This window comes from Rhinatrema bivittatum, chromosome 13 (assembly GCF_901001135.1).
Source record: "Rhinatrema bivittatum chromosome 13, aRhiBiv1.1, whole genome shotgun sequence".
Taxonomy (NCBI): Eukaryota; Metazoa; Chordata; class Amphibia; order Gymnophiona; family Rhinatrematidae; genus Rhinatrema; species Rhinatrema bivittatum.
Window position 1 is genome coordinate 59,635,080 of NC_042627.1, and position 15,244 is coordinate 59,650,323.

Consider the following 15,244-nt stretch of genomic DNA (forward strand, 5'->3'; position numbering starts at 1 on the left):
CCTTATATTATGAAAAATTGTTACCGACAAATGTTGTGGCACTTTAGTAGTAAGAATTTAACCAAATGAAAATTTACGTGCCTCCCTGTAAACCGTTGTGATGGTGCACTACTAAACGACGGTATAGAAAAGATTTTAAATAAATAATACAATTTACAAGGACATTCTATCAAATATACTACATATGTGGATGAACAGTTTGTATATTGCTAGGCTCTAAGTGTGCCTCCTTGAGCATCTTCCCATATTTCCCCTGTGATGGCTTGGTCACATACAGAATATCGTTGACAAGTCCAATGCCCACAAGGTTGATTCGAATCTTTGACTGGTGCTTTTAGAAATGAATGCACCAAAACGTCTCCGATATTTATTCCTCCTTGTCTTGAGGTGGATGAGCCAGAGGGTTGGGGTCCTTAGTCGCTGGGAGGTTGTGAAGGTTGGTGGTCCCAGCACCTTCTTCCCAGAAGGATCAAAGGAGCCTACTACCAATCTTCAGCACAGGGAAGTGTGCCTTTTGTCTCTTTTGTATCTTTGCTGGCTAGTTTGGTTAAAGTTTAAAAAAAAAAAAAAGGCAGCACAAAAAAAAGCAGCAGAAGAAACATTTCAGGCGAGAGAGAGAAGCTGTCCCTTTCGGTGGTAGTGTGCAGCTCACACCTAGTAGGGCTTGGTGTTAATAGACTCAGCCCCTTGCTCCTTTTTCTTCCGGCGTCAATCTCCCGCGGGCAGCTGCTTTAAGAGCATTCTGTGTGGCACTAAATGTGCAGGCTGTGGTGATTCACGCACAGGACTTGCACGAAACGGCTGCTGCTCTCGCTGCCTCCCGGAAGAGAGGACAGTTTGGATTTGTCCGTGGGGGTGGGGTGTCTGAGTGGTAGCTCAAGTCAGGAGGACTTTGCAGGCGCCATGGGAAGCCTCAGACACATTCCCTGTCGGCGTGGGAACGACTGCCATGTTGACCACATTAGTGAGGCGGCAGGCTGCTGCTATTGAAGCTGCAGACCCGTGCAGGACTTTGGGGGGGGGGGGGGGGGAGGGGCAGATGACCTCCTGGGGGAAGTTTTGGATAGTTCTGCCTTTTTCAACGGATTTTGTACTGTTAATGCAAATGGCTTATCTGGCCTGCAAAGCCACGGTGCAGTAAGGGCCCAAGAGTGAAGCTTTTTCTGGGTCTCAGCCCAGGAAGAAATCCGGAACCACAAGGAGGCCGGGGGCTACTGGGGTTTGGGGAGCCCTCACAGTTTGCCGCAGTGGACGATCTTTCAGAGGATTTTGGAGGTCTGTTCCGGCTGGTTCTGGTCCTCCTCAAGCAGATCCTCCCCCGGGCAGGGTTGGGATTCCGAAGAGGAGCAGGGGGAAGGGCCCACCTGTGGATGGCGATGATGCAAGGGTGGTACGTCTGTTCCACAGGGAGGAATTGGGGCTCCTGATCCCCCATGTTTTGCGGAAACTAGGAATAAAACTTTCTGAAGAAGGGTCCAATCAGGAGGATGTGGACCCTGTCCTAGCTGGCTTATGGGGCCCAGCGAAAGCTTTTCCTATTCACAAGCCAATCAAGAAGTTGGTGGTCAGGGAGTGGGATACTCTGGAGACCAGCCTGAAGGTGGGCCAGGTAATGTATAAGTTATATCCTTTGCCCAAGGACACTCTGGAGCTCTTGGTAGTTCCGAAGGTGGATGCCTGTGTATTGGCTGTATCGAAGGAATTGATTCTGGTAGCTGGTGTGTCAGCTTTGAAGGAACTACAGAACCTTGAGGTCCTTCTGAATCAAGATCTGTGATGTGTCTGCACTCGGCATTCGGCGTGCAGCAGTTTCATGCTTCGAGTGGGGGCTGCATTAGATTCAACAACTGCAGTCCAACGAGTCCATGTCCTTTCCGGAGGCGAAGCAGGTGGAGCGTCTGGAAGCTGTGGTAACCTATGGTGCGGATGCGCTTAATGACCTTGTCAGGACATCCTCTAGGATCATAATGTTGGCGATGTCAGAAAGGAGACTGCTGTGGTTAAGGACCTGGTCTGCGGGTGTGGCGGCCAAGTCTCAATTAAGGGAAGCTGCTTTTTGGAGAAGATTTGGAGGAGCTGATAAAGCATCTCGGGGACAATAAAGTGCACAAGTTGCCTGAAGATAGGCCTGTAGGGGTGAGGAATTCCTCTTCTGGGTATGCTCGCTTCCAGGGGAGCAGGTGTTTTAGTCAAGGAAAGTTGTCAGCAGGTGTTCAGAGAGAAGCCTCAGAGGCAGCAGTCTTGGAACCAGTCTTTTCGTGGGCGAAAGCTGGACAGAGATGGCTCTGGCCAGGGTGGCTCTGGAGCCAAATCAGTACAATGATGCGAGGCTGGTCCACTCCTCCATCCTGCTTATAGGGAGTTGGTTGACTCTTTTTTCCCTCCCCCCAAGGAGTGAGCCAGGATTATTACAGATCAGTGGGTCTTAAGAGTGATAAGATAAGGTTACACTTTAGAATTTGCTCGTCCACTTCGAGATCTGTTCATGATTTCCCATTGCAAACTCTGTACGGCTACGGATGCTGGGAGCCATTGTCTCAGTTCCCGTGAAGGAGCGCAGGAAGGGACGTTACTCCATTTACTTCATGGTTCCAAAGATTTGAAGGAGGTGAACGTGGCTCTCGGGTCCTTTGTTTTCGTGTGGAGACTCTCTGCTCAGTCATTGCAGTGGTACGCAAAGGAGCGTTCTTGGCATCCCTGGATCTGACCAAAGCCTAATTGCATGTAAGCATCCAGCCTGACCATCAGAGGTTTCTGCGATCCCAGATCCTTGGCAGGCATTTTCAGCTTTGCACCCTGCTGTTCGGGCTCGCGATGGCCCCAAGGGGATGGTAGTGGTGGTGGTGGCAGTTGTCAGGCAGGAAAGAGTGCTAGGTCATCCATATCTAGACGATTGGCTTATTTGGGCAGAGTTGGAGGCACACTGCAGACAAGCAGTGGATTTAGTGCTGCAGCACTTGCGGTCACTCAGTTGGATTGTGAAATGGTCCAAGATTAGCCCCTCCCATCTCAAGTGTTGGAATTTCTGGGAGCACACTTTGATGCCAAGCTGGGAAGTTTTTCCTTAAGAGGAGCACATTGTCAAGTTGCAGTTGTAGATTGTTGGAGAGCCAAATGCCCAAGGTCTTGGATTACCTACAGGTTCTCAGCTCCATGGTGTCCACATTGGAACTCGAGCCTTGGGCGTTTGCTCATATGAGGCTTCTACAGGCAGCGTTACTTTCCTGCTGGGGTCCATTGTCAGAGTAGTTTTCAGTTTCCTCAGCCAGATCTTAGTCTCTCAGAGTGGCTTGGTCGGGACCACTTGTATCGAGGTATGGACTTGGAAGTTCCGGAGTAGACAGTGGTTAACACTGACGCCGGCCTCTCCAGTTGGGGAGCTGTCTGCCAGGATCAATCTGTGCAAGGCCAGTGGTTGGTGGAAGAAGCGTCATGGTCTGTCAATTGCTTACAGATGAGAGTGGTGTGGTTGGTGGTGAGTGCTTGAGAAGAAAAACTGATACTTCACGCATATCCAGTATAGCTCTCTGCTTCAGCGGCAGGGGAGAAGAAAAACTGATACTTCACGCATATCCAGTATAGCTCTCTGCTTCAACGGCAGGGGAGAAGAAAAACTGATACTTCACGCATATCCAGCATAGCTCTCTGCTTCAACGGCAGGGGAGAAGTAAAACTGATACTTCACGCATATCCAGCATAGCTCTCTGCTTCAACGGCAGGGGAGAAGAAAAACAACCAATAAGGGCTGAATAACATAGTCTGGGTAAAACAAATAAGCATGGGTGTACCTTGCTTATTGCGGCAGTTACTACCCCTACTACTCCTAACTAATCAAGCTTGATATTTCACTTGGATGCAGCTCCATCACTGCTCTCTACATTAATGGTGGGAGTGGAAGGGAAATAGAACTAAAGAGCTAAGAGAAACAGATAAGTATGAGAAAAAAAAATGTGTGAAGCTTGCTGGGCAGACTGGATGGGCCGTTTGGTCTTCTTCTGCCGTCATTTCTATGTTTCTATGTTTTAATGGCAACTCCGCGAAATGCCAAGGCACCCCGCTTCTTCAATTGCAAAAGAGAACATTGAGCAGAGGTACTTGACGCCTTGGTCCTTCCTTGGCAGCGGAACATTCTGCTGTATGTGTTTCCACCAAGGCTGCTGGTGGGCAAGATTTTGCAGCGTATGGAGTCATCTGTTAGCAGTGATGTTGGTGGCTCCAGAATGGCCTCAGAGACCTTGGTTTGCAGATTAGTCTAGCGGTAGACAGCCTGTTGAGACTCGCTCATCTGCCAAAGCTTCTGCATCAAGGTCCCATAGCCATGAGGTAATACTTACCCCCATTTAATGTTACACCCCCTCCAAGTTCCAAGCACCCTGTTCCATGTATTACGTTTTAAGTTCCATGTAAACCGATATGATATTTCTACAAATACCGGTCTATAAAAGCTTTTAAATAAATATTTTCAGATCAGGCAGCTCGCTTCTGTCTTGTGGCTTGGTTTTTGAGAGGAAACGCTTGAGGTTTCTCTGAGGATGGTATTTCTACTCTATTGTAGGCTAGAAAGTCTTCCACCTCCTTGTCCTATGTGAGAGTCTTGAAAGTTTTTGAAGCTTGGTGCCCGGAGCAGGAGGTGGTCCTTATGCAAGCGTCCGTAGCACATATCCTTACCTTCTTGCAAAGAGATTTGGTGAAGGGTTTGTCCTTTAACTCCCTCAGAGTTCGAGTGGCAGTGTTGGCTCGAAGACAATACTAAGGTACAAGGAGCAGTTCTGGCTGCTCATCAGGATGTGGTGCGTTTCCTTTGGGGGGGCAAAACATTTGTGCCCTCTGCTCCACAAGCTGTGTCCCTCCTGGAGCCTTAACTTGTTCTCAAAGACATGTATGTGGCGCCTTTTGAGCCTCTTAGGACTACCATAAAAGATCTTACTTCGAAGGTGGTTTTCTTGGCCAATTGTTCTGCTAGGTGGATCTTGGACTTCAGACATTCTCGTGTAGAGATCCTTTCTTGAAAATTTTGGATTTGGGGGTCTCCTAGCGGATAGTTCCAACTTTTCTGCCGAAGGTGGTATAATTTTTTCACTCAGATCAGTTGGTGGACCTCCCAAGTTACTAACAGCTTCCAGTTGTCTGATGACCTTTCTGTGCCGTGGAGTGGTGTGTTTAAAAAAAAAAAAAAAAAGGTATAAAGTGTCAAAAGCCATGACTGCATGGTGGTTGAAGGAAGCCAGGGTCAAGGTTGCCCTGTCCCTGAGGGGTTAAGGGCTCATTCTACCCGTTCTCAAGAGGCTTCCTGGACAATGTGTCAGCAGTTTTCACCACAAGAGATTTGCAGGGCAGCTTCTTGGAAGTCTTTGCACACTTCTGGCAGGCGTTATTGTTTGGACGTTCAGGCCCCAGAGGCCATGGGCTTTGAGAGTGTACTACAAGCGGGACTCGTGCGGTCCCACCCCATTTAGGGAAGTTTTCGTATATCCCAGGAATCTGGACTGATCTGAATATGTACAGGGAAAGGAAAATTGGTTCTTACCTGCTAATTTTTATTCCTGTAGTACCACAGATCAGTTCAGAGTCCCGCACAGTTGATGTGGGGAGAATTGGAGAGTCTGCTCGATCTGTTATTGTAAATAGACTGAAGCATGGCATGGGTTTTGTTTGGGCCTTCATAGTTTTTTTTTGTTTTGTTTTGTTTTTTCAGGGGGACAAGTTTATCTGTTCTAAGTTTCCGGTTCCCACTAATAGTTCAGGAGCTATTTATGGGTGATTAATGTTCACATTTTTTCTACTGTCTTTGTTTTGGAACAGATCAATACTGAGGGACTGAAGATGGCACACTAGGTTATATCAACACTCAATCACGTGAATCCCAATAATAATCGATCTAGGTACTGTGGCAAAGTGCAAATATCCTGAAAAGAATGCCAAAAGTACTACCAGTACATAATATAGATGCTTGTTATTAATGTTGACCAGTCATAATAGGCTTCATCGTACAAACCAAATTGCTAGATGATTGGCCTTATTTTTAATTGTCGGTCAAATCCAAAATCATAGAAAAATTTTTTAAAAGATTTTTTTCAGTTGCAATGTCTCTATTATATACAATTTTTGTGACTTATCTTATAAACATCGCTGATGGTATTAGGCTTGGAAGCCGTGAATTATCAACACGCCCGACATGGGTCCATGTTTCGAACGCTGCCGTTCTTTGTCAAGGGCTCAAAAATCAGCGTCTAAGAGATAAAAACAATGTTATCTCAGAAAAGTTATAAGGAATACAGCTGTCTCAAAAGTTATTTGTGGTGGGCAAACATATATGTAGCAAACAACACTTACTGCATTTGTAGTCCTTAGTGTTTGAAGAATTCACAACATGGCGTTTCCGCGTTTATTTCCTGTGACAGCGCCGGAAATACTGACTTAATATATATGCATGCATGACGTCAATGCATTAATGACGTGGCCAGTATCAGGTGAGAGTGTACCATTCTAACACAAGGTTTAGCCCATTGGGATGAACTGAATTTGATTTGTAAATCCAGTACTGCTCTCTCTAATTCAGCACTGCTTTAGTGTTGCCACCTCTAGGATTTCTGTACACTAATTCAACAACGCGCCATTTGATTTCCTGAAATGAATGGTGGTACTGTATACAGTGAGAAACAGTTGGAGCTTGAAGTTTGGAAGTCGTCACACAGCTGCGATGTTCAGTTAGTCTGGTCTTTATGGGACGTTTTGTTCTTCCCACATAAAGAAGTGGACATGGGCATTGTAGCACATAGATAACATTACTTGAAGTGTAGTCAGTATAATTATGAGAAACGTGAATGTTGCCGCCAGGATCTATCCAATCTGGGCCAGTGATGGCTTGGCTACAAAACGAAGATCTATCACAAGTCCAATGAGCTGTGTTGTCATTTCCAGAGTTTGAAGAAAATAAATAAGAATGAATTAATAGGTCCTTGAGATTTTTTCCCCGATTATAAGTAATAATAGGAGAATTATGAAAAATAGAGTGCATTTTTAAAATAAGCCAATGATGAAAAATTAAATGAGCAATTTGAATTGAAAAGATAGAAAAAGGCAATACACATGTTAAGCAAGCTTCTTCGGGCTCTTTGTTGTCCAGAAGCAACCACTCGCGTTCAGCATTGAAAGCCCATTTGTAAGCTTTTCGAACATGTTTAAGTGGGTAGCCCCGTTGCAAAAATTTCTGTATCATGATTTGAGACTGTGTGACAAAATCCGTTTTGTGAAAACATAGATGACGTAGTCAGAGAAACTGACTAATAGGTAGATTCTTGCGCACGTTTCTCATAATTATACTGACTGCATTTCAAGTAATGTTATCTATGTGCTACAATTAAATTCAGTTCATCCCAATGGGCTAAACCTTGCGGTAGAATGGTACACTCTCACCTGATACTGGCCACGTCATTAATGCATTGACGTCATCCATGCATATATATTAAGTCAGTATTTATGGCGCTGTCACAGGAAATAAACGCGGAAACGCCATGTTGTGAATTCTTCAAACACTAAGGACTACAAATGCAGTAAGTGTTGTTTGCTACATATGTTTGCCCACCACAAATAACTTTTGAGACAGCTGTATTCCTTATAACTTTTCTGAGAGAACATTGTTTTTATCTCTTAGATGCTGATTTTTGAGCCCTTGACAAACTGGCAGCGTTCAAAACATGGACCCATGTCGGGCGTGTTGATAATTCACAGCTTCCAAGCCTAATACCATCAGCGATGTTTATAAGATAAGTCACAAAAATTGCATATAATAGAGACATTGCAACTGAAAAAATCTTTAAAAAATTTTCTATGATTTTGGATTTGACCGATGATTTAAAAATAAGGCCAATCTAGCAATTTGGTTTGTACGATGAAGCCTTATATGACTGGTCAACATTAATAACAAGCATCTATATTATGTACTGGTAGTACTTTTGACACTAGGTTATATGCCAGTGTCGGTAAAACTTTCTCTGTCTCCATCTGCTGGAAGGGAGGCAAAACCCAAGAGTCTGCACTGATCTGTGGTACTACAGGAAAGAAAATTAGCAGGTAAGAACCAATTTTCTTTTCTTCCATCTGTACGTGTTTACTAGCCATTTAGTCCAGCTTTTCATTAATGTGCCATTGACCGTGTTCAACCAAGATCACTTATCCAATAATTAACACTGAGCAATAGGACATAGGAATTTTCACACACTAAGGAAAATATTTTGTGCTGCTATTTTCAACATGTAAAGTGTCTTAAATTTCTGATGTTTTCTTTAACTCTCCTTTTCTGCAGTCATGCGTGCTACTGTTAAGCCTTTTTCTATTATATGATGTATTTTTTGTCTTCATAACACCATTGATCACAAAGGTAAGCAGTCAAGTTTTCTGTCCATCTTTTGTAAACAGAATGGATTTTCTTCTTCAATCACGCACATTTATAGTGTTCTGAATGCAGTAACTGCACAGTCCTTTCAGGTGACATGCATATACTAACCAGATCTGCTGGGCACATGTGACCCGGACTGGTCATTGTCAGACAAGATTCTGGGCTCAACAGATCTTGATCTGACCCTGCATAGCATTTCTTATGTTCTTCATCCTATTTTCTCATTTCGCATCAGTTTTCACTTTTTCACTTTCTGCACTGTAGTAGTACACACTGCATTAATTTGTCTGCTCTTACAAATGGTAAAGTTTTTGCTTTAGTAGTCAATAACAAGTTGCTTTCTGAGCAGGATAACAAGTCCATGAACTCCTGTTACATTGTGCGGCTTGGGTCTTTAGGAATAAATATTGTAGATTTTGTATTCTGGGGTTTTTTTGGGTTGTGGGTTTTTTTTGTTTTGTTTTGCAAAACACTTAAAAATGTAAAATCAAGGCAGATACTACTTTTTGTATTTGACATTGAGTAAATTGCAGTAAGTGCAGATATTGTTAGAATTAAGTTGTCCTGCAGATTCCAACAATATATAACACATTGTTTCATAATATAGGTTAAGAAAATTTTCTTTTGTGGGGCTGTAAAGTATTTCAAGCTCATGGAGCATGCAGCAACATTCACTGCACTATTAAAAATTGTGCTAGTCATTTGAAAATCTATTAACAGCTCTCCAATAGTTTTTCTGTATTTTGGTTTGACCAAGCATTAATGTTGCACACTCTTAAAACTTGATAATAGCTCTTTTGTGCTCTTAGCTTTATTAGGAAATCCAGAATTACACAGATAAAATAATCCCATTGTGTCAGTTGAATGTATCTATCATAAAGTGCCAGCTGATTGCAGAAACCATTGTATGGATAGCTAGCCCTTACTAAGCTTATATTAATGGGAGAACCAGGAAGGTGAGTAAAGGAGTTTGTCCCCTTAGGGTTTTAGGATGACTCCATATGTTTTAGGGAGGAGTCTGGTCTTGCAATTAATTGAAAGGAGTTCTGCAGAGGAGTCCTCAGGAGCTCAGGGCTAGATTGTGTAGTATGTATTGATCCTCTGCAGGGAGCATTGGAGGTTCACTTTAGAAAAGACTAAGGGCCAACTGGGAAGATAGGGACCCCCATATCCATTGGGGACACCATCAGCCTGAGGAAGCCTGCTGCAGAGAGGTGCGCGAAAACTAGGAAGGATCCTAATGTGAGAGAGCTTGAGCAACATATGAAGTAATTAATCTCTCTTTAAAAAAAAAAAAATAAAAAATGTTTAACACCACTAAGGACTGAACCCTCCACATCCACCTTTAGAAAAAACCTTAAAACATGGCTTTTTATCAAAGCTTTCCCCCAATAAACTCGATAGATTTCTTCCCCTTATACACGGTTTTGTTCCTTTTATTATCGATGAGATACTGAATTTTGGTTTCATAATGTTAGCTGCTTATCTTATATAGTTCTATGTTTAATTTATTGATAATTATTAGGTTTGGGTTTTTTTTCCCCTCCTTATTCCACACGCTGTTTTTCAACTGTTATACTGTATTAGGTCTTCAATAATATTTGTTGACAATTTGTTTCAATGTAAACCGGTGTGATATTTTGAATTGAATGTCGGTATAAAAAAGCAAATAAATAAATAACAGTTTGAGAAGCTGATATCTCATTCATAGACTCTATGCAGAAATTTATTCATGACTTATCTGCTGAACTTTAAAATTGGATTTTTTAATGCTTTTTTTTTTTTTTTTTTTACCAAGTTTTGTGTGGACTAAGTATCTGGGGTTTTTTTGGGATCCCTTGGGCCTTGCAGGCAATCCTGCTTTCAGGAGCATGAAAGTTTGTTTGGTTTTCCAGGAGCTGCACAGAATGGGTCAGCCACAGCCTCTGAAGTGTAACAGTCTTACCAAGGGAGGAGTGGGGTTTACACCATGTAGTAGCTGAAGTATGCAAAGCTAAAGAGAAGGGACGAAAAGACTGGCAATATCTAAGGATGGCTTGGGAGGTGAAAGACATTAAACTAAACAAAAAAAAGGCCATTGTCAGTCCTGAATGTAATCTGTGTTGAAATGACTAAAAAGTGGAATATGTATCAAAGAAATAAATAATCCAGCAAAGGCTACAGATTGACAGAGTAAGAGCTTATACTTCTGGGCTGTCCTACAGTTTGAAGAAATCTGGTCTGCTTTGCTTCCAGACATCTCTTCCAGCCCATGGCGCAGTGCTTTGTGGAAGGAAGAAGGTGAGACCATGCTTGGTACGACCTTGATGAATCTGCAAAGCACTGCAGCATGGACTGAATCATGAATATCTAAAGAGAAGCAGAAGGTGCAGAAATGGAACAGCAAATTGAAGAAAAGTCAGTGATATGTAGTGGTGTGCAAACGTTTAGGCACCCCCAGTCAAACTGTATGTTTCAATGAATCTCTGTGGTAAGAAGCTGACACAACCTCTGCATGATACAAAGTTTCCCCGCAGTACAAATGCTAAAGATGAGCTTCGTTTTCTTATGCCGGGTCGGGCTACGGGTCAGTCAACCTGTGGAAAACTTCGTTTTCCATCGGGTCATTTTTTTTTTTCTCAGCAATTTTCGCCAAAACCTCCCCTCCCAACCCTTCAAATTTCGTTAATTACAACACCCCCCCCCACCACCACCACTCTCTGGACCTCCCAAATCTTGCCTAAAGTCCGTGTTGGTCCAGCAGGGGACCCGGGAGCAATCTCCTGCTCTCAGGCCGTCGGCAGCCAGTAAACAAAATTTCGCCGGTGGCCCTTTGCCCTTACCATGTGACAGGGGCTACCGGTGCCATTGGTCAGCCCCTGTCACGTGGAAGGAGCAATGGATGGCCCGTGCCATTTTCTAAGATGGCGCCAGCCGTCCATTGCTCCTACCATGTGACGGGCTGACCAATGGCACTGGTAGCACCTGTCACATGGCGCCGGTGGCCCTTTGCCCTTACCATTTTGTTTACTGGCTGCCGATGGCCCGAGAGCGGGAGATTGCTCCCAGGACCCCCGCTGGGCCACCAGGGACTTTAGGCAAGTTTTGGGAGGGTCAGAAGGGTGGGGGGTTGTAATTAACTAAATTTTAAGGGTTGGGGTGGCTTTGGGATTTGGGGTTTTTTTTGTTTTTTTTTAATGTGCCCCCACCCCCCCGCGCTAACCTGAACAACGAATTTTCCCCGAAGTTCAGAGAAAATCCATCTCTGGATTCGGGTCCTCCAACCCAAGCTGAATTGGACTATTTCTTTGAAATTTTCCAATTTGGCAAAAGCAATTGCACATCCTTGACAAATGCTGTTAAAGAGTAATATTTCATGTCTCTCTACATACACAAAAATATTACAAGGGTTTGGAGACATCTGACTACTGGGTTAATTTTTTGGGATACCTTTAGGAGTTATTTGACCTGGTGGTTTCTGAATTTGTGGACAAAGTACATCATTCTGCAATGTTTAATGCAAAATTACTATTTAGCTGCTGATTTTAACAAGTTGAAAATAAAAAAGGGAATATATCTAAACTTTTGGCTACTTTTCTATTTGCTTCATTACTACTTTTTTTTTTTTTTTTTTGATTAAGGCTCAAATTATGTGACTTTTAGGCCTTCAGTTACTCAGATGAAGACAATTCTACAGTTTAACAAATACCCTGACTGCTTTGTCTACTTTCAACAGTCGTGCTCTTCTAAGCAGCTGTATGAGCATTTGAAAATGAAGATAATTCACTTTTTTATAAAAGCAAGGGAAGGCTATAAAAATAGTCTCTAAACATTTCCAGCTTGCAACTGACAGAAACATAGTTAAGAAACTTGAGTGTACAGCTCAAATCAGAACAATGCAAAGTCATCACCCACCAGCTGAAGGTGTCTGATTGTTTTCTATTTATAAATAGATGCTGAAGTGCACCTTGTAAGATGTTTAAAATATTTCTTGACCATCCTTGATGATGATTTTTATTTCTGTATAACAGCATTAAGTGGTCGATTTTCTTGAGTAGATTGATATTCTGTTGTAACGTTTAACTTTCTACCATGTAGAGGTTATTGCATCTTCTGTTTACTTAGAGATTTATTAAAACACCCAATTCTCTGTACGTACCAGGATCAGTCCAGACGGTGGGTTATGTCCCCTGTCCAGCAGATGGAGTCAGACAAAGCTTCGAAGGGTGCTGACATAAGTACGTGTGCACCCTCTGCAGGAGCCCAGTATATCTCTGACTCCAGCAGATGAGTGTAGGGGAACCTGGTGCTTCCCCTCCATGAAGGATTTTCCTTTAGTTAGTCTTGTTATACTCAGGCTGGATCAAGGTTATTGAAAAAGTTTTGTTTTAGAGTTGTCAAAAAGTTTGTTTAAAGAAAAAGAGGGAGGAGCGAGGAGAGTTCCTCTCACGGAGCTTGCAGGCAAGGCTGATTTCAGTCTCCCTCCTCGCTTCTATTCTGCCTTCGGGTAAGTGTTTGAATTTGTGGCTTCTTCATTGTGAATTTCTTCTTTTTAGCGGTAGCTGCCTTTTGCTGGGGGAAAGCTGATGGTGCCAGCCTCTCTTCCCCCCCCCCCCCCCCCCCACGTTGCCGCAGGTTGTCCCGTGGCCCCACGACGTTTCATTCCCCGGGGCCACCGCAGCAGAGGGGGAGCATTCCTCTGCTGCTGTTCCGGGGCACTCGGGGGAGCGCAGGGCTTCTACCCCACTTCCCGTGGTGATTTTTCTCCTCACCTTGCCCCTCCCCCGGCTGCCTGTCAGCATGCCGCGGCCGTCCCGCTGCTCTGCCTGTGGCGAGCTGGGGTCGAGGATTTCAAGGGAGGGAGTCTGTTCCTGGTGCCTCCCTGGTGGGGAGGGCTCCTCTGGGCCGCTGGACCTTCCTCCTCACCGCCTCTCAGCTCGATCCGGGCTTCGGGGGCCGGCCCCTTCGCCGCTATCTGCGGGAACGGCGGCCATTTTGAATTCTCCCGATCAGCTCCAACAACCTTCAGGGGAGGAAGGAGAGTATTCTGATGGGGGAGAACCACCGATTCTTGCTCCGATTGGTGCCTTAGGGGCCCAGGGCCCACCGGATGCGTCACCCATCGCCCCCCCCCCCCCCCACCCAAGGGGTCCCCCCACCTTTTTCCCCGGAGTTCATTGTGCTGATGCACAATGCTTATCTGCAGCGCCTGGAGGTTCCTAGGGCGGCCAGTCCGGACCCGCCTCCCGCCAAGGCGCCCCGGTTAGTGGAGGCTTCCAGGGTCCACTTCGCGCCCCTCTCGCTGGGGGGGGACACGGGATCTGTCCCGGATCCGTGGGAGGAATGCCCCGTCTCATCCAGACGATCTGATCTCGGAGATACAACTAGAGTGCGATGACCCGCGGGTCCTACGCATCTTTCGGAAGGAAGAGCTTGAGGACCTTATTCCGCAGATCCTTCAGGAGTTGGACCTTGCCCCCCCCCCCCCCCCCCACCCGACCCACCAGCACCTCCGGTTCCAGTTGTCACCTCGTCCGCCAGGAAGGGGGATCCGCTCTTAGCCGGCTTGCGCCCTCTATCCCGGGCCTTTCCCACCCATCCCACCTTTCTACAATTGTTAGCCAGGGAGTGGGATACTCCCGAGACATCTCTTAAGGTCGGATGCGCCATGGAAAAACTTTATCCTCTCCCGGAGGATTTCTTGGAGTTGATTAAGGTTCCAAAAGTGGACTCGGCGGTGACCAAGAGGACGACCATACCGGTGACAGGTGGCACAGCTCTGCGGGATACTCAGGATAGGAAGCTGGAGGTCTACCTTAAGCGGGTATTTGAGGTCTCGGCTTTGGGGATGCGCACCGCCATCTGTAGCTCCCTGGCACAGAGGGCGAGCCTCCGCTGGGTACAACAGCTAATGACCTCACAGGATTTACCATCCGAGGAAGCGCGACAGGCGGACCGTCTAGAGTCCGCCATAGCTTATGGGGCGGACGCTTTGTATGATTTGTTCCGCGTCCTTGCGAGATCCATGGTCTCCGTGGTTTCAGCACGGCGCCTCTTATGGCTTCGCAACTGGTCGGCGGATACCTCCTCCAAGTCCAGTCTTGGTTCTCTTCCTTTCAAGGGCAAGTTCCTCTTCGGTGAAGATCTTGATCAGATCATCAAGTCTCTGGGGGAGAATTCGGTCCACAAGCTGCCAGAGGACCGCCAGCGAAACCTCAGGCCTTTTACTTCCTGTAGATCCCGCTCCCGGGTGCAGCGTCGCTACAAACAGGGGCCCCGGACTCCGTCTTCCAGATCACAGTCCTGGCCCCGTTCCTTTTGCGGTCGCAGGCCCGCTCGGGAGGGGACGAGTCAGGGGGCCTCGTCCAAGCCCGCTCAATGATGCTGAGCCCATCCACTCCGCGGATCGGTGGACGAATCTCTCGCTTTTACGAGGAGTGGGTTCGCATCACTTCGGACCAGTGGGTCCTAGGCATCTTAAAGAACTGCTACGCTTTGGAGTTTGCCCGCCGCCCAAGGGACAGGTTTCTCTTCTCGCCTTGCACTGCAGTGCAGCAGACCTTGGACAGACTTCTGAGCCTCGGGGCCATTGCTCCCGTCCCCTTCGGAGAGGTGGGCTTGGGCCATTATTCAATCTACTTCGTCGTGCCCAAAAAGGACGGTTCTTTCCGCCCAATCCTGGATCTCAAGGAGGTCAACAAGTCCCTAAGGGTCCTCAGTTTCCGCATGGAGACCCTGCGTTCCGTGATTGCGGCAGTACATCAAGGGGAATTCCTTGCCTCCCTCGACCTGACAGAGGCCTATCTCCACATCCCCATTCTCAAGACACATCAGAGGTTTCTTCGCTTCAAGATTCTGAAACGACAC

General features: G+C 45.8%; 1 protein-coding gene across 3 annotated transcripts in view; it reads left to right on the forward strand.

Annotated features, from left to right (window-relative positions):
• The window catches only part of SPPL2A (signal peptide peptidase like 2A), a 79,470-nt gene that overhangs the window by 46,356 nt on the left and 17,870 nt on the right, over window positions 1-15,244 (forward strand). For all 3 annotated transcript variants that reach the window (XM_029574547.1, XM_029574548.1, XM_029574546.1), the window contains exon 10: window positions 8,306-8,380. In XM_029574547.1, coding sequence (XP_029430407.1) covers window positions 8,306-8,380 — 75 coding nt within the window. The remainder of the gene's footprint in view (window positions 1-8,305; window positions 8,381-15,244) is intronic.